This window comes from Podarcis muralis, chromosome 1 (assembly GCF_964188315.1).
Source record: "Podarcis muralis chromosome 1, rPodMur119.hap1.1, whole genome shotgun sequence".
Classification (NCBI taxonomy): domain Eukaryota; kingdom Metazoa; phylum Chordata; class Lepidosauria; order Squamata; family Lacertidae; genus Podarcis; species Podarcis muralis.
In genome coordinates, this window is record NC_135655.1 from 31694179 (window position 1) to 31719448 (window position 25270).

Below are 25270 nucleotides of genomic sequence, written 5' to 3' on the forward strand. Positions count from 1 at the left end.
GGGGGGCAGATAAAAAAAATCAGCTGAGGGCAGGAGGAAGCCTCCAACATAGTTACATGGAGGAAGGATCATCAACACATTGCTTGTGTTGAAGTGAGGTGAGTGGCACTGCAGAAATGCCTCTATACAATCTTTGCACTGCTATATCAACTTGCTAGAGGGCAACGCTGCTGACCTGCTCTCTGTGGAACTGTAGCATCGCCAGTATGGATAGCTACAATATCTCCTAACCATCAGTTCAGCTGGAATCAACTGATCTAAGGGACTCGTAGGATTCCATAGCAATAAGGCTGCAAGGTGTGTTGCAGGACCAGCTGCAGGCTGCCTGAGGTGCTTGGGGAGTGGCCCAGCCCATATGTCTCCTTGATAGCCAGTTTTGCCTCCTGACCACAAACCCAGACATAGAAACATAGAATTGTAGTGTTGGAAGGGACCCTGAGAGTCATCTAGTCCAACCCCCTGGCAAAGCAGGAATCCTGCCCATAGCTGTTTGCAGAGCCGTCTTTCCCATAGGGCTTAGTGGTGCATTGCGCCAGGGTGCCGGCCTCTCAGGAGCGCCCCAGCGAGTGGGGGAGCTGCGCGGCTTTGCCGGTGGCCTCCCCTTTCCCTGCATGCCCGTCAGCTGTGCCCCGCCAACCATAAGGTTGGCAGGCATGCAGCTTCCCTCCCAAGCCTCTGTGGGAATCGCTCTCCCACAGTGGCATGGGAGAGAGTTGTGCCCCCCCACCCATGGCTGGCAGTGCGCAGCTACAGCCACCCCAACACTATCCATGGTAATTTGGGGGTGCTGGGCGGATATTTGCACCCCGGTGCCGCATCTGCTAAAGACTGCCCTGGCTGTTCTCACTGACCCACTGCACCCCCTGAGGATTGCATGATGTTACATGATGGTATGTGATACAGTGGTTTGAGTGATGCAGTAGAGCACAGGCCCAAAGTGGGAGTAAATAAGGGGGGCTGTTGGTTTTCTGTAACACATCTGCACTCTTAGTAAGTGGTGCTCAATCCCTGGCGTCTCTGGATGCAGTCAGGAGAGAACCCTGTCTGCAGTCCTGGACAGGTGCTGCCAATCAGTGTGGACAATACTGAGCTAGATGGACCCAATGGTCTTACTCAGTATGGCAGCTTCCTGTGTTCCTAGGCACTAGATATGTGCACAGACAAGAGCCCATAAGAGTGACAGTACTTCCATAGCAGGCAGCCTTTCAGTTTTCTTTTTTCATTCTCATTATTTCCACTCACACCTTGCGAGCTTCAGAACTCTTGCTGCAGTTTTGTGTGGCGGTTTTTAGCATGCAAAATATATTACATTTACTGGCATCACTCACAAATGAAAGGGCTGTAATTCGCTTGTTTATAATGCAAGGAGGGTTTCTGCAGGGGATGCCAACCTCAGGTCTATGCCAGGGCCATCTGTTATTCACTGTAGTTCTCCAGGAAGTTATGACCCAGCATGAAGAATGCACTGCGCATTTACATCAGATTCTCCTTCCCTTTCTCAAGCTGCCGAGGAGAAAGGGCAGCACTCAACACATGCTAACCGTTATGATGGCTTTGACCTTCTCATCTTATCACATGGCTCATAGTCTGATCTTACTACCTGCCACAATGATTCTTGACAAGAAGACTCAAATAAAGGCAGTTTCAAGCCATATTTTGGCAGGCTGCGGAGAGATGTACATGAATTCGTGGACAGTAGCACAGCCAAATGCTTTCATTTACCATCAAAAACAGGGCATGTCCATAGCGAGCTCCTGTTTCTCATCGCTGAGCTCTTCTGATTTTCTGATTGCCCAATTATCCAAGTGCTATATAGCACACAGTCCAGATCTTTAGTACTTTGATGGTTTCAGTACAGTACAATGCAGATGTCATTTTCCGCTGCAGCATTTTAACAGCCAGCTTTTCAGATTTTCACATAGATATAGGTTGTTAAGACCTTTAGGTCTCCCAGTATTAAGCACTCGCAACTGTGTTCTCCCGCCCCCTACCCCTCCCAGAATGGATGGACTACAGCCTTAAGTAAGTTTAAATGCTTTACTTACAGTAATCATAGGTCTCGCTCATGCATCATTCAGTGCTACAGCAGAAACAACACAGGTAAGGCATTCTTGGTTACAAAATGGCCTCAAACACAGAATCGGAAACTGGAGCCCCAGCCTCAGACATCTTCTCAGTTACATGGTTCAGAGAGGAGAGAGGGGAAGGAAGGAAGGAAGGAAGGAAAGAAGGAAGGAGAAACAAACCTTACTCCTTCCCTCCCTGAGGGTGAGGGGTTGTGACCTAGCCATGCCTTCTCTAGAAATTTACAGCTCTGTGGTCCTTAATTCCTTCATTTCCTAATGAATGGGTTAGATATGCATTACTAGGCTTGACTGCAAAATCTCCCAAAACTTCAGCACACATCTGAAAAAGATCTCCATCAACTTGCCCTCAAAGTACTATAGGTTAGGTTCTCTGAGTCAAGGTGCATGCTGGAATTTATCTTATATGAGTTCAATCCCAGTATTTCCATCAACACAGACATGCCCCAGTGCTAGTTAACATTACACAGTTATTGCTCTTGAACCACTTACTCCAGGGATGGGAAGCGTGTTGCCCTCCAGATGTTGTTGGTATACAGCTCCCATTATCCCTGACCACTGGACATGTTGGCTGGGACCAATGGAACTCCAACAACACCTGGAGGACCACAGGCTCCCCATACCTGACTTAACGAGTTTCTATATTTTATGTGCCCTCTAATTCTGCCTCCTTTTTCTTTCATTTGTTCTTCAGGGTAGTTTGTTCTCTGTCATCCATCTGTCTTAGAAGCACCTCGCACTGAGCTTTCAGCAAAATGGAAAGTGTGAGTGAACTCCAGAATCCCCTGTTGGCCAAGAATAATGGACACCTTCATGGCAGTTACAGTTACCACCAGGATTATCCTGGCCACCGTTGCCAGGGTAAACTGTACTCCTATATCTTCCAAAATTCTGGCAATGCGAGGACTCACCAACTGCTGGATGCCAGTTCTCTTCAGCTGGCTGTTGAAGCATTGTACGGCCCAAATTTCATCCTGGTGAAGGATGAGACCAGTGTCAAAGTCAAGGACAACAAAGGTGAGAGTTGTGAGACAGCCTTCATGGGAAACAAAGAGCATCCTGCTGAGGCCTCCGATGTGCAAGAAACCCAAGGGAGGTCCCTGATGGAAAATGACATCAAAATCCAGACAGTGTCCTATGAAGTGGAAGAAGAGGAATTGCAAGAATATGAGGTAAATTTTGGAGGCTGTGAACCTATCTTGGGACTTATTTCTGAGTAATCATGCTTAGGACAGAGAAGTAAATATAGAAAATATTATAATTGTGATGTATGTACATGATAGTAGGAAGAACTGAGGTAAATGTTGCATGGGAACTTCTCACACCTGAGAGACACCTTCCTCTATTTCTGAGGAATTAAGCCTGAGGGTTTAATGCAGGGGTGAGCAACTGTGGTCTTAGGCTTCAGCCTAAGTTTAGGTGGCCCTCAGCCTGATTTCAAAAACCCGCTGCAAGCGATCAGTTCAGACTTCCTGGCAAGAGGAGAAAGGGGGGGAACCACGCCTTCTTTTGGTTCTGGCCCCACACATCACTGGCTTCAGCTGCACCCAGAGTTGCCATGCAGCCCCTGACAGATTACCCCAAAGAGAATGCCCCTCTCAAAAGAAAAAGGGTTTTCCACCATAATATAATACATTAAGAATAATACGACTAGAAATAATTATAGAGAGGTGTGTAGTTAGAATGAATTATTTTAATAAGCTTGTTTTAGGCTCCCATCCAGAATTTCTAATCCATTTTAGCTCACAATTTATCAATTTTAGTCCTAATGCAAGCGAGGGACATTGCTAAAGATGAAAAACGGCCCTGTTTCACTGGCACTCAAGAAAAATAATTTTCCATGGAAATCCCAAATCCCCAGCTAGTGAGCTGAGAATTTAGCTTGAAAGAAAAACGATAATCTATTTCCATGCAGTGATTTCTGTTAGGATTTTGCCCCACGTCCGAGTGGCTGGAGAAGATGTGGTTTATTATATAAACTCTGCAAAGCCTTCCCCCCGCCCCTTCTTCTCCTGTGTGAAACTGTTAAGAAGGAGGAGAGAATATGTGAAAGTAGAGCTGAAAAGAAGAAGGTCAAATGAGAGAGTGGGGAGTGAGGGAAGACTGTAAAATACTTAACGAGAGGAAGAGTAGGAGGGTGAAAAACGCTACTTAAATGCCATGGTGGCGATAGATGTCCTAGAAATATTATATCAAGACGATGTTGGCAGAAGCAGCTTTCGGTCGGGGAAGAGAGAAATCAGTAGGACGCCTATTGCTTCGCATCAAGGGTTGGAGCTGACAGCAGTGAGCGGGGGCTTCTAACACGGTTTCTGTTATTATTATCATCACTTCCAGCATCATCACTGTTATTATTCTATTGCAGCTTTCTGGGTTACTATTTCACACTGAGTTATTTAATAACGAAAGTGTCCTTAAGCACACTTAACTTGAAAGCAACTTCCATTAAAATGAATGGAACTTTCTTCCAAGTGAATAAGCTTGGGATTGAGCTATAAAGCAACGGCAGCCGGCAGTATAGTACAAATCAAACAGTTGCAATTCTTTATCATCTGGTCCCAAGGTGGCACTTGGGAACGGCTTTCTTTATCGGAAGAGATGCCTCTTGTTGAGGCATCGCCTCCGACATTGTCAGGAAGTAGCTCCAGAAGGGATAGGACACAAAAAAAAACCCCAGATGTTTATTCCATTTTACTATAAGTATATGCCAGTATCTCCATTGATTTAAATTGACAAGTCTTGGTGTTTCAGTTTTTCAGAAATAATCTAAAAGGTATTCAAGACTTGTCTCCCATTCTTAATACTGGGGATCTCCCTGGTAGTATCAATAGTAACTGTATCCTTTCTATGGCAATTTGGTAATATAGCCAACCACCCTTTAATCTCAGAACTTCTCTATGTCAACTTGTCAGTCTAAATCTGGGGCCCTCAACATGGTCTGATGGACACATTAGCACCCCCAGACACACACCCCTTGGCACCCATCAAGGCACCTTGCCACTCTCATTTTTTACTGTTTCTTTGAAATGGGGTGTTGGGATGGTGGTTGGGGGTTTGCCTGTTTTTTTCTAGGGGGTGTAGCTTTCTTTCTTTGGATGCTGTTCTTCTAACTTGTTTTATCAATGCAAGGATTTCCACTTGTGCAATGGAACTGCACCCCCCGCACACGCGCATGCCTTGTATGGTACCCTTCCCAAATCTGCTCCAGAGGTTTTGGAGGAAACCCAGAACAGATTTAGGGAGTCCACAGGAGAGGAGAAGTGGGGAATTCAGTTGCACTTGTGGAAATCCTTGCTTTGATGGTACAAATGGATACTGTTCCGTGGGGGCGGGGTGAGTTGGGGAGGATAAATGTTTTGGAATGGGATATTTTGTGGCGTCCACAATAGTTTCTTAAACCTCTAATTTTGCTTCTGGGCCCAAAAAGGTTGAGGACCCCATGCCTACATATTCCATTACTCTTTTGATTCATAGCTGGGTAGTTAAAGTACCAGTAATTTCCATTTGCAGGATTGACACAGCCAGACTTAATTGTCAATCTTAGTAATTCCCATAGTCATTCAGGGAATGTGACAGATTCAAATTCTCAATAGTCTTACCTTGGAAAAGCCCATTAGAATTAATGGTCCCTTCTGAAGCAAGTGATTTGAGGACATCTTTGTTGAGTTGGCATAATGCGGATACCAGCTTCCTCTAGGGTTCCTATTTAACCATCCATCTTATTTATCCAGCTCAATTATGTTTGTATGGATTATTTGTTTTGAGTTCCAAGTGCATTCGTCAGTTGCACATTTTTTTGATGTTGTGTTTTAGGATAAGCATGTTGTAAGGCAAGATACATATAGACATATGGAAGAATGCCAGCAATGCATAGATTGCTGAAAACCACAAGATTCTTACTCCCAATAGTCTCACCGAAGTCCTACTGAGTTCTATGAAATACCTGCCAGACCACTCCAGATTAAATGGTTTGTGGACTGAAGCCAAGAAGATTATTCTCAATCAGCATACTAAGCAGTACATCTGCTGCCTAATAGACATCAAGTATTTTCAGTCTGAAGATGGGGAAGTATGGTGATGATTGAGGTGGTGCCCTGTATATCATCTCTGTTGGACATCCAGTTCCCAAAAGATCATTCATATTAGTCACTGTTCCTTGGCAGATAAACATCCTAGCTCATAGAGGCTGACTCTGTATCGCTTGAATGTGTGATGGACTCGTCCCGCCGACACTCCCATCACAGCGCTTCCTGCCCCATGAAGTTCATCTGCCTGCTGCTGTATATCAGGAGAGAAAGTGTTGTCACAGCAGCAACATCAAACATGTGTAGTGTAAATTGGTTACATGTTCTGCTGCTGCTGAATACTCTGTGGGTCAGACTTACAGTGTGCCATTGCCTTGATTTGCTTTCCAGAGTGACTCCTCCAGTGACAGCGAGAGTGAAGATCATTTTCTGATGCTTCCCCCACGAGACCACCTGGGCTTGGCAATTTTTTCAATGCTCTGTTGTTTCTGGCCTCTGGGAATTGCTGCTTTCTACTTTTCTCAAGGGGTAAGAATTTGCGTGTGCTGATGTTTCCTGCTATGTACTGTGTTCTTCTTGTCTTAGGGAACTATTTTATAAAAGGCCTGTCAGGGCTCGATTCACTACTCTGCCAAGTATATTGCAGTCCCACGCGACTAGGACCCCTGCTAACATGAAATTATCTGGGAAGTTGCTGGGATGTGGAGTGTGTATGTGTGTGTGTGTGTCTAGCTACCTAGTGCCAACCCCAAACATGTCGGTGCTTGATGGAATAAATGCAAATGTCACTCCATATTTTACTAAAAATTTCCACCACAGGGAAATTTTTGCCACCATTCATCCCTCACCTCCCCCTTTAATGCTACCCCCAAATCTGTCCTCATTCTATCAAATGATAGGGCTGTTCTTGTATCAGGCTCAAAACAGTGCTTGGATCCTCATCACATGGCAAAGCAGCAGCGTCCATGTTGTCATGAAGCCGACAGGATTTGCTCTCTGCCTTGCAACATATTTCAAGTGTGAATTATGGGAGTGCATGGGTGCGTGGCTTTATGTGTGAAAGTCACGTGGGACTCAACCGATAACCCCTAATAGGATCAACTGTTCTTTAAAGCAACACTGAAACCTCACAAGGTAACTGTAAGCACTGCTATTCCCAACCTGTAAGAAAAGAAGCTGAACTATCCAAAAGGGAAGATGGATCGGACTGTTGTACAGTGGTAACTTGTGTTACGGACGGGATCCATTCCGGAGGCCTGTGCATAACCTGAAATGCCCGCAACTCGAAGCACTATGTCTGTTCAGGTGCGTGGTGCGATTTGGCGCGCATGCGCGAAGTGCGGTTTAGCATTTCTGCGCATGCGCGAGCGGCGAAACCCAAAAGTAACACATTCCAGTACTTCCAGGACGTAACGCGAAAGTACGCAACACGAGGTATGACTGTACATTGAATAGCTGTGCAAAAAAGAGTTTTTGGCAAGTACAGCCTTTCCACTTTTATTCACAGGCTAAATTTTCTATACTGTCAACATTTTTTAAAAAAATAACGGCAGTAAGCAGCATCAAATCAATCATGAAACTACATTTGTAAAACAAGGCCGCTGTGAGAACAAGATACTGGACTCGATGAGGCACTGGGCTAGTCTAGCAGGCTCTTGTGTGCTTAAAAGACATCACAAATCTCTAGATAACATTAATACATCAATGAAGCTGGATCACCTCTAAAGGAAAGGTGAACAGAAGAGTTTGAAACAAGTGCCTTAATGCCAATACTGTAGGTGCTTACCTGATGCTCCCTGGAAGCACATTCCAAAGGGTAGGTGCCACCACACTAAAGGCCCTGTTTTTAGTGAGCATAAGACAAACTTGAGGAGCATACAGCGTACAGCACTAGTAAAGTGTGTCTCCCCCAAGGATTAAATTGGCCAGGCAAGATATGGTATTCCCAGAAATAACCCATTGCTCCGGGCTTTATATACCCATAGCAAAACCTTAAAGTTGCCCTAGTAGTGGTAGATAGTGCAGATCTTCCAGCACAGGCATTACAAAGAACACCCACTTCAGCAGCCTTGCTGCACTATGGCATCATCGCAAACATATATCTGCTGATCATCCCTCTTCTAACTGTTAAAGGTTACAGGAGCCCACTCTCCTTTTGCTTCTGGCTGCTCTCCTTGTAAATGAAACACCTGTTTCTGCATTTTATGTTGTTAAAGGATATATAGCCTGCCGTCTGACAAATTGTCAGAGTAGCTTAAATAAAGTGTAATCCAGCAAAGTACAGTTTACTCAGAAGGTAAACCTGAACTTCAATCACGTATCCGAATGGAGAGAAGGATGGAGAACATTACATGCAGGAAGGGAGCAGGGCAGACAGAGAACTCCACATGCAGCCAAGCACATTTAACAGCCACCATCTCAGGAGAATTTATTTTCACTGTTCCCGGCACACACACAAAATGCTATTCCTTAAGCATTATTTTTGGCCATATATCAATCCTCTGCTCCATCACTCCAGCCACAGAATGACAAAGCTCTGTGACAGATGGCCAAGTGTCTTCAACATGGTCAGTGAAAACTTGTCAGCAGCAGTGGTGCTCTGGCAGGGGCACAGCTCTGGGCCTTTTTTCACAGCAGGAGCAATGACATCATCTCCCAAAGCTCCCAAATTGATTGACTTTCCTTGCTCTAGGAAGAGAATGAGGTGATGGTGAGCCTTTCAAGTTTTACATTTGACAACTTAGCAGTAAAGAAATCAGAGAATAATCATGCAGAGGCTCTAAAATTCTTTTTGATGGGGTTCCTATTTCATACCAATGGTTTAAGTGGTATAATTTCCTTGCAAGATTTTCTAATTAAAAGCTAAATGTTGCACTTCAGCTGTCTCAGTGTGTTTTACAAGTTATTAAAACTCATTGTGTTTTACAAGCTGAATCTCTATGGTCAGAAATAAGCATCAGTGAGTTCATTGGAGCTTATTTCTGAGAAACTATGCATGGAATTGCAGTCATGCTACAGAGAATAGTAAGATGGGTTATCTTGTCTTAAGTCTAGCTAGGAACCTGCAGAAGCACACAGCCTTGTGAGTATGGGGCAGTGGTGGGGAACCTGTGGCCCTCCAGAAGTTGTTGGACTCCAACTCCCATCAGCCCCAGCTAACATGGCCAGTGAACAGGGATGATGGGAACTGCGGTTGAATAACATATGGAGGGCCACAAGCTTCCTATCCCTGCTGCAAGGGCAGTCATAATGAGCTGCTGTTCTCCAAAATTTACCGCTACACCATATTTCAAATACCACCTCACCAGTGATTTACACCATGATATCAAATTTTCCCTGTATTTAGTCAAGAAAAGGAAAGAAACCTGCCAAACACATCCCAAAAATACCGTAGCTTGTAAATCACATTATGATTATCCAATATTCAAAGTCTTTCTTCCTCTCACCTTTCAAGTCTCAAAGCTGACAATCTAGCCACCCTGGCTATACTCACTACAATAGACGTGCAGGATATACAACTGCTTAAAGAAACAAAAATATTGTCCCCAAACTTTGTATTTATGAATTGAATGGCAATTCTATTATTCTTTTTTACCCTACATCATCACCCAATTCTTCCCTGCTCTGACAATGCTTCTGAGCTTGGTCTCATTCACAAATTTCACCAGTAACCTCCTGTTCTTCTCCTCAGGATCCATAATGAATAGGGAATGTGTCTCCCAATAGTGACTGCAGAGGAAGTTCACTTGTTAGGAAGCTGCCCTATACCAATTCAGACCATTGGTGCATCTAGCTCAGTATCACCTTTACCGAGGGACACGGGTGGCACTGTGGTCTAAACCACGGGGTCTCTTGGGCTTGCCGATCGGAAGGTCAGCAGTTCAAATCCCCGCAATGGGGTGAGCTCCCGTTGCTCTGCCCCAGCTCCTGCCAACCTAGCAGTTCAAAAGCATGCCAGTGCAAGTAGATAAATAGGTACCACTGTGGCGGGAAGGTAAATGGTGTTTCCGTGCGCTCTGGTTTCTGTCACAGTGTTCTGTTGCGCCAGAAGCAGTTTAGTCATGCTGGCCACATGACCCGGAAAGCTGTCTGTGGACAAACACTGGCTCCCTTGGCCTGAAAGCGAGATGAGCGCCGCAACCCCATAGTCACCTTTGTTTGGACTTAATCATCCAGGATTCTTTACATTTACCTTTTACCTTAAAGGGTCTGCATATAAAATGGATGTCCGTTTCCCCCAGCCCTTCTTGCAGATGCCAGGAATTGACTTTCTGCATGCAAAGCAAATGCCATGGGCCTTCCCCACCCCCTCCAGATTGAACGCTTGCCCTTCACATTCAGCACAACTCTTCATCTGATTCCCCTTTCTCACCCATCCTTTCCAGTTTAAGTAGTAAAATTCCTTTGCTTGGCTGAGATCCAAATTGATTATATCAACTACATTTTCCTAGTACTGTAAGTCGTCTCTGTAGAGAGCGCTAAGAAACCTGTGGCCCTCGTAAGATGTTGCTAGACTCCCATTATCCCTGAACATTGGCGATGCTAGCTGGAGTTCTTAGAAGATGGAGTCCACAAGTATCTGGTTGGCTACAAGTATCCCTGTCTCCACTGTAGAGGAAGTATTTTAGAAGACTGTCCATTACATGATTATACCAGTGGTCCTTTACTGACCTCTGTTGCGCTACATTGTAATCAAACTCGCCCAACAGAAGTCAGATTCAGAATGAGCAAGATGTGAATAAAATATTATTTGTGTGTTTCAATAAAGACTCATTTACAGCTCACTTTTATTTTACTTATAGGATTTCTACCATCATCTTACCACATCTAGCTTCAAGGCAGCTTACAATACAAAATTAAAACTTTGTTATTATTTTTTTAAAAAAATCAATAAAAACAATAAAAACGGCAGGAGAAAATAACACAGCTAAAAAGCTAGCGGGTAAAATGAATTAAAATAGGGTGCCTATTGTAGTGGCTTCTAGATCTTACTGGACTCCAGCTTACATCAGCCCCAGCCAGTATGGCAAAAGATGATAGCAGTAGCTCAACAACTTCTGGAGGTCACTGTGGCAAAGTTATGCCTTGCCCTAATCTGTTCCCTTACGATACTCAAGTTCTCTAGACCTCCATCACATCCCTAGTCCAATGCAGAAGCTGAGGACAGATTGTGGTCTGGTAGGATAGAAAGACCACTGTGGCAGGAACTGACACTATTGCAACCCCATCTCCCAACTTTTAACCTTCTTGGCTACTGTAGTCTCTCTGATTAGCTGCTGGGAGCCATCTGTCAATCACAACCCACCTGGGTCAAGATCCCTTTAAAGTAGGATATTGCTAACATTATTTTGTCCCTTATCCCTCAACCAGCTCCTGAAGCTACCAACTTGAATGGTAACCATAAGAGTAAGGTTTGCTATGTTCGCTTGCTTGGGACAGGATCATCTAGGCCAGTGTTTCCCAACCACTGTTCCGCGGCACACTAGTGTGCCGCGAGATGTTGCCTGGTGTGCCGCGGGAAAAATTAAAAAATTGAAAGATTATTTTTTTTTAAGTCAAATTTTCGATTGGGGCGCCGTCACTAGATGACCCCTGGGGTTCCCTCCCTCCCTCCCGCTCTGCGCCTCCCTCCTCCTCCTCCTCCTCCGGGGAGGCCCTTCCTGGCTCTCGGCCAAGGCTTGGCGGCTGCCACTCATTCACTCGCTCGCCCACCCGTCCCTCCATCCCTGCACCCGGCCTCTCCCCCTCCATCCCCGGCGCGGGGGCTGCCGGGATCCGTAGTCCCCTCGCCCTTGGGCTCCGCGCCCGCGTGGCCTGGCGGGCCGGGCGTTTTGTTTGAAGCGCTCTTCTCCCGGCCATGGAATGAGCGCAGCGGCGGCGGCCGGGCGGGCAGGGGCTCTTCCGCGCAGACCCCGCGCAGCCTGCCTGCGCCCCCTGGAGATCGGGCGGCAGGATGGAGCCCGGGGATCCCCGCGGAGGCGGAGCGGCGGAGGCGGAGGCTGCCCCCCAGGTAGGGCTGCGTCGGGGGTTTTTTATTTTTGCAATGCTGCATCCGCGCCAGAGGGGACGCATCGGACCGCGGGGACACCCCTTGGCGGGCGTGCAAGGCAATGCATGCGTGCAGGCGTTGCATGGAGTGCAGTGCAGTGCAATGGCAACGCGGCGCCCTGCATGCATGCATGCAACTTCCACCGGCGCTCCGGACTTGGCAGGTGAGGGGGGTCCCCAGTGAGCGGCAGAGAGAGCCGGGAGGGTGAAGGGGAGCCGGGGGGGAGCAGCGCTGCTCCCCGAGCCGAGCCCGGGGGGAAACTTCGGCGTCGTTGCGCCGGGTGTTGGAAGCGGAGGCTGGCGGGGGCCCCTCACCTGCAAAACCTGGTCGCCTCTCATATATTTCGTGCATTGCATTCATCGCCCGCTTTCTCCTCCAAGGAGCTCCCGGGGGCGCGCGTGGTTCTCCCCGTGTTATCCTCGCAACAACAGCCCTGCGAGGTGGGTCAGGCGAGTGGCCCAAGGGAGCACCCAGGGATTGTCCTGGCCAGGTGGGGTGATTTGAACCCTGCTCTCTGCCCGGTCTTCGTCCTCATTTAGCCCCCACATGTGCATGACTGTGCATGACTGAGGTTTTCCCCCCTCGTCTTGGCTATGGTGTGAGTCTGTGCTGTTAATTAATGGGATTCTGCCTTCGGAGAAGATGAGCCAGCCCTCAAGGAGGTGATTGTGTAATTTGCTAGCAATTCATGTCCCTCCCGGCGTGACGCTGCGCGCTGACGTCACGGGGCTGTAATGGTGGTGTGCCTCGAGATTTTTTTCATGAAACAAGTGTGCCTTTGCCCAAAAAAGGTTGGGAAACACTGATCTAGGCCAGTACTGTGCATACTCTCTGTTTCCCCACTTTCCCTCCTTTTTAAATACTCCTCCATAATAAACTGCTTAATTGGATTTCTGAGCTACACTGTATTCTGGAAACACTCAATGCCTATCTTCCCCCCATGTTACTGAGACTGGATTTTGCTACTGATCTAAAGTTCCTGGGAGTGCAGGAGGGATGATGGGCTAAAATTGCCATGTAGGAGACGGATTTCTGCTGGCAGTCCCCTTACTCCCAAGACAGCCACCAAAAGGTAGTAGGTATTTTGCACCCCTTGCCCCAGGTGGCAAATAAGTGGCCGGGAAAGAAAGATGTAGGATGGGTCACCCTTTGTTAGTAAGTGGTTGGGTCTGGCCATCCTTCACAGGCACCACATTGGTTATTATCCCTGAATCAAAACATCAAAATCATGAAAAGCAAAAAAGTGCCATAAATCTTAAAAGCCATTTAAGGCATAAGAGAAAAAGGATTTTTGTCTGTTACCTAAAACAGAGAGGTCAAAGAAGACATCAGTTTCATCATGTGTTTAGAGAAGGAATTCCAAAATTTGGTGGAACCAACCCCAAAACAAAAGCCAATTAAGGAAGCCTGACAACACTAGCAAAGAGAGGAAGAATTCTTAATAGTAACACTGTTAATTATAGGAAAAGAAGAAGAATAACAAATAATTGCTCTCAACTCAAGACAATAAGGAATTTCGTAGTAAGCGAGCAAGCAGAAGTATTAGAATTGTTGGGGATAAATGTTTTGAAGAGGGATGAATCCATGCTTGCCAGCAGCACAAAAGCATTAAGCTTTAGGGAATTACGTGGTCCTTTTGAAAGCTTTTATGCAGCTTGGAAATTAAGCAGTAAGATAACAGGTAGGATTAAACGCAAACAGGACCACAGCAAGGCACACTTTGAAGGAACTACGTTATCTGGTTGTAGGAGCTTGTGAATTAGCCCCTTGTGAGTCAAGGAGGGACATGATTCTATAGAACTGTGATGTTGGGGTCAAGAGCACAACCTCCCCCAGGAGGAAACCATCATGCATCCTGGAAGGTGCTGAGGGCTGTGGTGGACTGGAGCTCCAAAGCAAGGAAGGCAATCTATGGCAAATGATGCAGCAGCCTGCCCAGTGTTCTGCACCAAGAGCTAAAGAGCTGCTACTCTTGTTGCCATAGCAACTGGAGCAACAGAAAGTAAGATTGACAGGTGGGAGCAGCAAGGCAAGTAGCACCATAGCGACAGAGATGTATCATGTGGCCCCCTCCGAACTTGGAAGGCACAAGGGGATGTAGAGAGATATGGGGATTGCCTGAAAGTATTCAAACCTTGGAATCTTTAAAGGCAAACGTGCAAAGGCTAAAGCAGATTCCTCAATGATGCTTGGGGTGCCTAGGAGACTGGAGGGCAAAGAGGAGGAACAGAGTGAAGGCAACCCTCTCCCCATGAAAACTGTGGGAAGCAGAGGCAGGTCCTCAGACTCAAAGGCTCTTGACACCTGAGCTATGCAAAATAGAAGCTGAAAGGCACATTTACAAAACTTTTAAAAAAAACCAACAACACCCTCTTCCACTCTTGGTTCAGCATTTTAGCTCAGGAGAAGATTCCTGACTATCTCAGGAATAGAGCTGCATGGAGAAGCCCCCTATTGACATTGTTCCCTGTAGGCACAGTATAGATTTGGTTAACACAAATTTGGTTCTGGAGAATCCTGTGTGGACATGGCCTCAGAGATACTATAAATAAATAATAAAAGGAAAAAACCTATAACAAGCAATGAGCTAACGAAGTGTTCTTTGTTCTCACTGACTAGCTCAGTGAATTTGGGTCACCTTATCTCCAAGGAAATATCCAGAAGAAGCAACATAATACAGTCACGGAAGGGATGGACAAACATAAACACATTGGATCAGACTAAAATAGAACATTATGCATCTTTTTCCCCCTCAGCGGTGGCTAACCAGATGCCTCTGAAAGTTCACACATATGCATGCATGTATTGACCACCCAGGTTGAGGTTGAATCCTGACAAGACAGAAGTACTGTTTTGGAGGGACAGGGGGTGGGTGGATATGGGGAACTCCCTGGTCCTGAATGGGGCAACTGTGCCCCTGAAGGAGCAGGTGCGCAGCCTGGGAGTCATTTTGGACTCACAGCTGTCCATGGAGGCGCAGGTCAATTCTTTATCCAGGGCTGTCTACCAGCTCTATCTGGTACTCAGGCTAAGACCCTACCTGCCTGCAAACTGTCTTGCCAGAGTGGTGCATGCTCTAGTTATCTCCCACTTGGACTACTGCAATGCGCTCTACATTGGGCTACCTTTGAAGGAGACTCGGAAACTGCAATTAATCCAGAATGCGGCAGCTAGACTGGTGACTAGTAGTGGCCACCGAGACTACGGTATATAACACAGGTCCTGAGAGATCTGCATTGTTTCCCAGTACATTTCCGAGCACAATTCAAAGTGTTGGTGCTGACCTTTAAAGCCCTAAACGGCCTCTGCCCAGTATACCTGAAGGAGCGTCTCCACCCCCATCGTTCAGCCCAGACACTGAGGTCCAGCAACAAGGGCTTTCTGGCGGTTCCCTCCCTGTGAGAAGCGAAGTTACAGGGAACCAGGCAGAGGGCCTTTTTGGTAGTGGCGCCTGGCCTGTGGAATGCCTGTGGAATGCCCTCCCATCAGATGTCAGAGAAATAAACAACTATATGACATTTAGAAGACATCTGAAGGCAGCCCTGTTTAGGGAAGTTTTTAACAACTGGTGTTTTAATGTATTTTTAACCTTCCGTTGGAAGCCGTCCAGAGTGGCTGGGAAAACCCAGCCAGATGGGCAGAGTATAAATAATAAATTATTATTATTATTATTATTATTATTATTATTATTATTATACATTAACACGCAGTTTTGAGGAAGACAAAAGCATTCTCTTTTCACTGAAAAACAGCTGATATTATTAGCCTTTGAGGCTATTGTCCATTGATACAAATAATGTATTTATTGTTTGTTTCCAGACGAGTAAGGCTATCTCCAAGGGGGACTTTCACCTGGCAAGTTCTGCGTCCCGGCGAGCACTATTCCTTGCTGCGCTCTCTATCACCATTGGCACGGGAGTGTATGTTGGAGTGATTGTAGCACTGATTGCTTACCTATCTAAAGGTGGCCACGTATAGTGAAGAATCTCTGCATCAGATGGATAATTCTCTCGGATTACACACTTTCCTATGAAACATAGGACACTATGCTTACAAGGATTTCTACGGAGCACTCCCTAAACAGAGATCTGTGCTCATACAGACTGTCTGTGTGGTCTCCTTCCTTTTTCTGATAAAACATATACTGTGACCCACTTTGCATCACGGACTGACAAGCTAAAAGCGGGGGGAGAAATCAGAGTGAAAATCCTGGATTTTGAGACTGTCGGGAACAAAAAAAGGGAATAGGACAGTTTTTCAAATGTTGTCTGCAGGGTGTTTTCAAACCAATGTCCATGTGTGCTAGACCTGGTGTTTGTGAAGTCCAGTCACCTGTCGGATCTAAGCCCCTGCCTACTCAGGGCACACAGTGAAGAGGAAGGCTGGGGAAGATTCAGTTCATTTAAAGTCTTTCTTTTGGGAGATAGGACTGAAGGCTACACGGTGACAGCAAACAGCATTGTCAAGATATTTGCATTATTATGCCGATGACAAGGCTTGCAACATCAAATGCTAATAATTCACCCTTGGGTAGCTGGTAGCAGCTACGTGCCATAAAAGTTCTTTCAGAGGCTTTGTTCATATAACTTGCCCCTCTGCCTACAGCTCCTGTATGAGGCTTTCCCTGCTGCCACAATAGAATAAGATGGCCTTGGAGAATCACGCCCAGCCATCACTTTCAACCTGAGATACACACCTGCTTTAAATAAGACAATTATTACAGTAACTATAACCAAGCTCATTAAAGGGGCTTGAGAAAGTCCTCATGGGCCTTCCAGTTTTTAATTATATTTTGACATGTACATTACACTGTCACTCAGGATAGCTTAACATAACCATTTTGACACGGAAAAGTCACACCAACGTGGTGTGGTTTGATCACTTTTGATCACATCCAGAATGTCCCAGACCTTAGCCTATGGAGGCAAAGGGAATTGAATGGATAAGATGTTGTAGTTCTGTGTAAAAATGGTTCTACAGCTACCATTATTCTCTCTACATGCAATGGGAGCTTTCCTGTGCCTGTTTCTGTGCAGACACTTATACATATGAGGCTGTAATCCTATATTCACTTACTTGGGAATAAGCCTTACTGAACTCAGTGAGACTTACTACTGAGAGGTACATATAGGGTAGGCTCATAAGTGGGAATGCTTGAATTTTAGTCAATTTAGTTGTGCTGTGCCCAAAGTTATCCACCTATTTATTTATTAAAAGCCAGACAGTGCTCGCAGAGTATCGAACTGCCGTTAAGCAATTGGTGATTCTGCAAAGACAGATTCGAAGTAACCACTAGGCTAAGCTGGCCCTTATCCATCTATTTATGTATTTATTTTAAATTTGTATACTGCCCTTCATCCATGGATCTCAGGGCAGTTCACAACATAAAATTATAATATAAAAAACACAAAATACTTAGTAAAAATAAGGGCAGTGTAGACACTGAAGTCATTTGAACTAAAACAAGTCAAATCCATGGGACTGCCTTGCAGGGGCTTTGTTCGTACCTGGCAGGAAGAAGGTGCTTATAGTTAAATGTTTGTAATCTCTTTCTGTGGGGTGCTTTGGCACTCTGTTCTGGTTCAATGTATGCATGTATTTGTTAAGTGGGGTCATTGGTTTGAAAATTACATCGAGTGTTCTATCTTCTTGTCTCTATGCCAGGCTTAGGTCTCGATTCTGAATCTGTGCTTGGGCCTTAAGTGTGAATTGAATGTGGGGAATGTCATGAATATGTTCCAAAGCTTAGCTGCAGTAGAGCTGACCAGCAGTACTCCAGTATCTGCACTTTCAGCCAATATATTTCTGGGCACAATTTGTGGTGCTGGTATAAAGCCTCTTCCCATCTAAACCTACGAGGCCTTTATGATATCGTGGGGATGTTAGGCTGAATGTGTCATTCTTACCTGCAACAGGCTGACTGACTCTCTCTGAGTTCATCTTCTCTGGTTGTGACATTTCCTCTTAGTAAAAGCCCATCTATGTCTGAACCTTTCACCTTTTGCAAATAGTGTAAGCCATTGCTATTCACACAAACATTTGATATCTAGGGATGTGCACAGGGACTGCTTCTTTTTAAGTAACTGTAGGTTTTCTCCTTTTTATTATTGATGTTTCAATTATTGACAGTTTTAATGTGCTGGGAAGCTGCCCTGAGCATCCCTTTGAGACGGGTGCCATAAAAACTATGAGACATACCTAGGTCGAAAAAGCCAAATCCTTCAGCCAAACTTAGTAAGAAACGAAACTGTATTTTACACTGATAAGAGAGAAGCTGCAGAGAGAAACAAGAGATGCAGACACTTGCTGCTTCTGGGTAAAGTAACTCAGGAAAAATTAAGGTGGTAAAACCTCTGCAATGCCATTCCCCAGCCTGTGTTGTTGCACACGAACAATTTACTGGCACGAAGCAAACTCCCAGTTATGACCACTTCAACAAAGCACAAGTGTTTTGATTTCACTTCCATGCCTGTTGTATGACGCAAAACCAAGAAGTCTGCCTTTCCTGAGGCAAGGATTTAATTTAACTCTGTTCATAGCCGGAGGGAGAAAACACTGTTTGTTAATGATCAAAGCGTAGGGGGGAAAGGTACTGAAGGGTTTTTAGTTCTGAAAGGAAATGACAAGCAACAAAACCTCATGCCCACTAGAGGAAGCTCCTTCCAGGGCTGTGCTTGACAGCGCCTGTATGCCGCTCTCAATTAATGTGGTATTTGTTTCTCTGTTTTTGTTCGCTAATAGGATGGCCATTAAGAAAACTGTGGATTATCTTGTGAATGAAATGTGAGGAAGGTTAGTCTGCGCTTCCAGTGTGTCTCCAAGGCATCACAAGGAAGTGAGCAGAAGTTAATGAAGAAGCCTTATGCTGGCAGGGCTGCAAGTGCTGCCATAAGATTTAGCAATTCCAAGAAGGAGGGAGAGTGGGCAGAGGAGACTTTTGAGCTGGAAGAACTGAGAGTGGGCTGTGCTATTGACAAGTGAGGAAGAAAAGCAGAAGACTTAGCAGAGGTGAAAGGAAGGAAAAAGAAGTGTAGGCCAACTCTGGGGTAGTTGGAGATGACCCCTTGGTCATCCCCAGGCTCTAGTCCAGACAGAGCTGGAGAACCTTTTCCAGCCTGAGGGCTACATCTCTTCTGCGCAAACCTCTGGGAGCTATATGGCAGTCATGGATAAGGCAAAGTGGGCAGAGCAATGGATGCGAATTTTACCTTTTGTATAGTAGGCTAGTTTCTTCAGACATTGCAGGCTTCCCTCTCTATTCTCCAGGCAAACAAGAGGCATTATCAGAGTTCCAGTACACAATTCAGCCAGGCAAAAAAAGCCACTCTAGTAGGGCTGGCAAGGGGTGTGGCCCAGAAGGGTGTTTACCTACTTAACATGAGCGTAGCCAGGGGGCAGATGCCTCCCTAAATCAATACAATATTCTTAACAAACTGAGAATCTGCGCCCCCCCAACATAAATCTTGGCTACGCCCATGCCACCTACATAGTTTTTCCACAGTTCAAACCATGCTCAAGGTGGCTCACAACATGAAAAAAATATGTAACTACAAAAGTAGTCGTAAACAATAAATAAAACATTTAAAATACAAAACCAAACTGAACATAAATCACATCAACAGCATATGAAATAAAGATACGCCAAACCAACAGCACCAAACCCCTCAAACAAACAAACAAACAAAAAAATACCCAGCCCAGGTTTGTGTTCCTCAGTTTTTGTAGCTGGAGTCAGTCAGGGCCCTGCCCTCCCAGGCCAGGTGAAGAAAACCTGCAAGGAAGGGAGCAGGTCTTTCAAGCCTGCTCCCCAAGGCCAGATAGAGGGTCCCGGAGGACTACATGTGGCCCCAAGATTCCCCATCCCTGCTGAGCCAAGTGTCCATTGACTCCCTAGTGTCAGAATTAAAATACTATGTGAATCAAGCAGCAAGAGAAACATTGACTGGTGGTATGTATTTAACAATTTTCCAGGTGCTTTCTAATAGGAATAATTTAACTACCCTTTCCCTGAAAAGCTAGGCTGGATCTAGACACATCAAAGAAGCGTTTCGGTTTTAAGCATTGTAAATTTAAACAGGTAAAACTGGTAAAGAAAAACGGGACTCCTTGCCGCCATCTGGTGGCGCAATGTTATATCGTGCATACAACGCATATAAATCGCTTTTTCTTTAGCAGTCTAGCTGAGTCCCTAAAGTCTCTGCCTTCACCTCCTCCTCTTCAAGCTTTCTACAGGAGTGCTCAGTACTTCCCGCCCCAGTGTCCCATATCTGTGTCTAGAGGTACAGACTTGGATCTGTCTTGGATTTATCTGTGCACGCTGTAGCTATTCTGTCAGAGGCTCAGCATGTTGTGTATAGTTCAGGTGTACATTTTATTCTAAAGTAGCATGTTAATGTCTGAGATTTCTGCTGTACTTGAGCCATAATGGAGAGAGAAGCACACATGAAAAGACACCTGTTCGGAAGAAGAAACCTCTGAAGGGGCCCATTATGTTTTATATAACGGAATAATATAATAAAAAGGAAATGAAGGACGTGTTTATTGATAGTATCAACTTCTGATGCGGGAAAGAACATGGGAATGGGATGCATTTGGTAACTGGTGCAAGACTCTTGGGCATAGCAAAGCCAGAAGTCCAGGGAGAATGCGTGAAGGGAGATTGCAGAAGCAGATCTTGCCCCTGACCTCCATAGAGTCACCGAAGAGCCTCCATGCCTACAGCTGGTAAAAGCGAAGGCTCCCCCTGCATGATTACATACCCCCAACATAAATCCAGGGCACCCCACCCTGCACCATGTCGCCCACAACTGGACCACCTTATGTTCTCTGTCTTTTTCTTCTCCACCGCCTCGGTGGCAGCTAGGCCTCAGCCTTCTTGTGGCCCCTGCGGCCTCACCGTGGCCACCAGAAGCGGTGCTCCCACTCTGGAAATGTGCTGCACCCACTTCTGGTTGTATGGAGGCTGCAGAGGCTGTGGCGGCGGACACCAGGCTACCACAGAAGAGGCAAGATGGCTGAAGCGGTACATCCGGGATGTCAAACAGAAGCCGGGCTGCTTCTGTAAATCTGGAGTGTCCCACTCCAAGTAGGACTGTTGGTTAGTATGTGATTGCACACCCACCTTTCTGCAGGAATTCTGGTTATACATGCAGAGTCTATATGTGCGTACAAGTTGTCAGTTGATATATGAGATGTTGGACCCTGTCACTGTGACCCTAAATCCTCTCCTTCAATTTGTCCCCTGAGCAGAGCCAGATTGCAAGAGCTCGACGCTTTTCATGTAGTCTAGCGTTTACTTTGCTAATGCAAGCCACAGCTTGGAGCTGACACGGGTGATGATGTTTACAAAGTCCTCAGTCCATTGGAAGGGAAACAGAAACAATACAGAACCCACTTCTGCTACTTATAGATGGGCATTTTTGTGTACAATGTCTGTTTAGGAGATTGCCACTGATACATTAAATGGCCTTGGACATTTCCCTTGACTACTTCACATATCAGTATATTCTTCTTTGCCAATACGTCAGGAGAACACATTCTCCCTCAATCATCAAGCTAAAACCAATGGGGGAATGCTTCTGCAATGATGTAGACCTGCATGGTGCAACTGTACTAACTAGGCAGGGCATGATGGGAGTTGTAGTCCAAAACCATCAGAGGATGCCTGGTTGGCACAGGTTGATCTTATCTGTAATTCTTTACCTGTGCCTTTGCTTCCATCATCCTTTACCTTTACCTTAAGCTAGATGAGGATGAAGGGCCTTGGAGTCCTGACAACATCCGGGGACCCAAAGTTGAAGAACACTGCTCACAAGCAACCACAAACAAGTATGCTCCATCATCTATGTGGAAGCCGTTCAAATATTTGGAGATGGCTATCATATCACCTCTAAATTGTCTCTTCTCAAGTGCAACTATACCCAGCATATTCCACCTTTCCTCATAGAACTTGGTCACCAAGCCCCTCACCATTGCCCTTCTCTGGACACATTCTAGAGTTTCGTACAATAACCTTTTCTGAGTCCTTGTGGGAGAAGGCAGACGGAAAATAAAAGTGTGTCATAAGAAGGACAGCCGCACCCCCACCCCCAAAAGAAAACAAACCCAAGAAGCTTGTGGATTCAGCATTTGTTCCTTAATGACTCAAAGTAACAGTAAGTTACGCACTGTAGACGTCTAGTAAAAACTATAAAATGACATTTCCCCCTGCTCGCATTGTTTAATTTTGCTGCAAGGCAAGAAGCTTGCTCTAAAAGAGGCTGACAAAATTTTAAAAACGGTTTCCCACTAATAATGTGAATTTCTGTTCATCCCAGAAGGGCAGAGCTATGTGAGAGCATTCCCATGGGAAACATTGCAAAAATGAGTGTGCCAGCTAGAAACCGTCTGGAGGGGAGAACTGTGGAAATTGAAATCCATAGAATCAGCATGGTGGCTGCCTTAGAATAACTTATTATAGACTCTGAGCGTCTGCTGCATCCCCTGGAGCAAAGAGAAAAGAAGCAAAGGAGAGAAAAACAAGTGTCTGGGTAAGTGGCAGCTTCATGAGTTTGCTCAGACTTTGAAAAACTCTTTGAAAATGGAAATCCAGCCCCAAGGACTCTTGTTTCTTAACCTGCAGCCCAGACACCCACCATCTCCCACAAGCTGTACTCTTTGAGGCTGGGTAACAAGACACACAAGAGAATCATAAATATTTGCACACCACTTGGCCATTCGCAGCATCTCTCTGCGAGGCAGGTCAGTATTATTGTTCCCAAATGGCTGGCTGTGGGCTGAAAGAGAGTGGCTGCTCACAAGGGCATGTACGTGAGATCAATGCTGAGATTAGATTTGAACGGAGGCATAAAGCTCCTAAGTACTTACTTTTGTCCATGTGAAATGGCTGAAAAACAGGGGAGGGGGAGGGGGAATCCAAACAAACAATTTTTCCCAAATACCTTCAAAACGTGGGACATCTTCCCTAAGAAATTCAGCATCTTCTTCCTGCAAAAAAACAAAAAACCCCACCAACCTCATATTTCTACTCAAAAGTGTCTATTTTTGTGACTCACATATGTGCCTGTCAAGTTACTGTTATTGATTATCAGGGATGCGGGTGGTGCTGTGGTCTAAACCACGCCGATCGGAAGGTCGGTGGTTCAAATCCCCACAACAGGGTGAGCTCCCATTGCTCTGTCCCAGCTCCTGCCAGCCTAGCAGTTTGAAAGCATACCAGTGCTAGTAGATAAATAGGTATGGCTGAGGTGGGAAGGTGAATGGCGTTTTCGTATGCTCTGGCACTCATCACGGTGTCCTGTTGCACCAGAAGTGGTTTAGTCATGCTGGCCACATGACCCGGAAAGCTGTCTGCAGACAAACGCCAGGTCCCTCGGCCTGAAAGCGAGATGAGCGCCACAACCCCATAGTCGCCTTTGACGGGACTTAACTGTCCAGTGGTTCTTTACCTTTACCTTTACCTTACCTTTATTGCTATTGTTTATGTTAAATTTCACATACCACCTATTACCAAAATAGGGTTATAAGAGGTTTCCAAAAATAAAAACTGATTTTTCTTGTTGTTTAGTCGTGTCCGACTCTTCGTGACCCCATGGACCAGAGCACGCCAGGCACTCCTGTCTTCCACTGCCTCCCGCAGTTTGGTCAGGCTCATGTTTGTAGCTTCGAGAACACCGTCCAACCATCTCGTCCTCTGTCGTCCCCTTCTCCTTGTGCCCTCAATCTTTCCCAACATCAGGGTCTTTTCCAGGGAGTCTTCTCTTCTCATGAGGTGGCCAAAGTATTGGAGTCTCAGCTCCAGGATCTGTCCTTCCAGTGAGCACTCAGGGCTGATTTCCTGAAGAATGGATACGTTTGATCTTCTTGCAGTCTATGGGACTCTCAAGAATCTCCTCCAGCACCATAATTCAAAAGCATCAATTCTGATTTATGCACACATTAAAATATAAAATAAATATAAAATAAATTAAAATTAAATAGAAACATGCATAATCAAAATACACAGTAAAACAATACAATTAGAACTGTACAGCAATGAAAATCATGAAAAACTAACTGGAAGAATCACAATTCTGTCAACTCTTTCTGAGGAACAGCCTTGGACCACTTATCCAACTACTTTTGTTTCAATTAACTTACAAATACAGTGGTACCTCGGGTTACATACGCTTCAGGTTACAGACTCCGCTAACCCAGAAATAGTACCTCGGGTTAAGAACTTTGCCTCAGGATGAGAACAGAAATCGTGCTTCGGTGGTGCGGCAGCAGCGGGATGCTCCATTAGCTAAAGTGGTGCTTCAAGTTAAGAACAGTTTCAGGTTAAGAACAGACCTCTGGAACGAATTAAGTACTTAACCCGAAGTACCACTGTAAATAGTGATGTATGGAAGTGAGAGCTGGACCATAAAGAAGGCTGATCGCCGAAGAATTGATGCTTTTGAACTGTGGTGCTGGAGGAGGCTCTTGAGAGTCCCATGGACTGCATGAAGATCAAACGTATCCATTCTTAAGGAAATCAGCCCTGAGTGCTCATTGGAAGGACAGATCGTGAAGCTGAGGCTCCAATACTTTGGCCACCTCATGAGAAGAGAAGACTCCCTGGAAAAGACCCTGATGTTGGGAAAGATTGAGGGCACAAGAAGAAGGGGACGACAGAGGACGAGATGGTTAGACAGCGTTCTCGAAGCTACAAACATGAGTCTGACCAAACTGCGGGAGGCAGTGGAAGATAGGAGTGCCTGGCGTGCTCTGCTCCATGGGGTCACGAAGAGTCGGACACGACTAAACAACAACACCACTGTAAAGTTGCCCCATCCTGAAGACATCCTCCAGCTGGAAGGTTAATTCTACTACTTTTGCATCAAGATTTCCCGTCTGCTTTAGAACCCTGCAAAATCAAGGTTCTAAATTATACGGGGAGCTTCCACAGGAAGAGGAATGCTCATCACAAGAAAAGGCAGAAATAAGATCTCAGCATCTCAGATTTGGGTAAGTTTCCACTTTACCAGTGTTGCATCTATCATTGCTTGTTTTAGCACATATAAAATTCCCCATGGTATCAGAAGCTGGGCTAAAAATACAGGCCACACAAAAAGGTCCCTGGCTGCTTTAGA

At 45.5% G+C, this 25270-nt stretch overlaps 1 protein-coding gene across 2 annotated transcripts in view; it reads left to right on the forward strand.

Moving 5' to 3' along the window:
* The window catches only part of SYNDIG1L (synapse differentiation inducing 1 like), a 93683-nt gene extending 72990 nt beyond the window's left edge, over positions 1-20693 (forward strand). For both annotated transcript variants that reach the window (XM_077925611.1, XM_077925608.1), the window contains exons 2-4: positions 2779-3256; positions 6500-6637; positions 15978-20693. In XM_077925611.1, coding sequence (XP_077781737.1) covers positions 2840-3256; positions 6500-6637; positions 15978-16136 — 714 coding nt within the window. In that variant the 5' untranslated portion in view covers positions 2779-2839 and the 3' untranslated portion in view covers positions 16137-20693. The remainder of the gene's footprint in view (positions 1-2778; positions 3257-6499; positions 6638-15977) is intronic.
* Positions 20694-25270: the final 4577 nt, after the last annotated feature.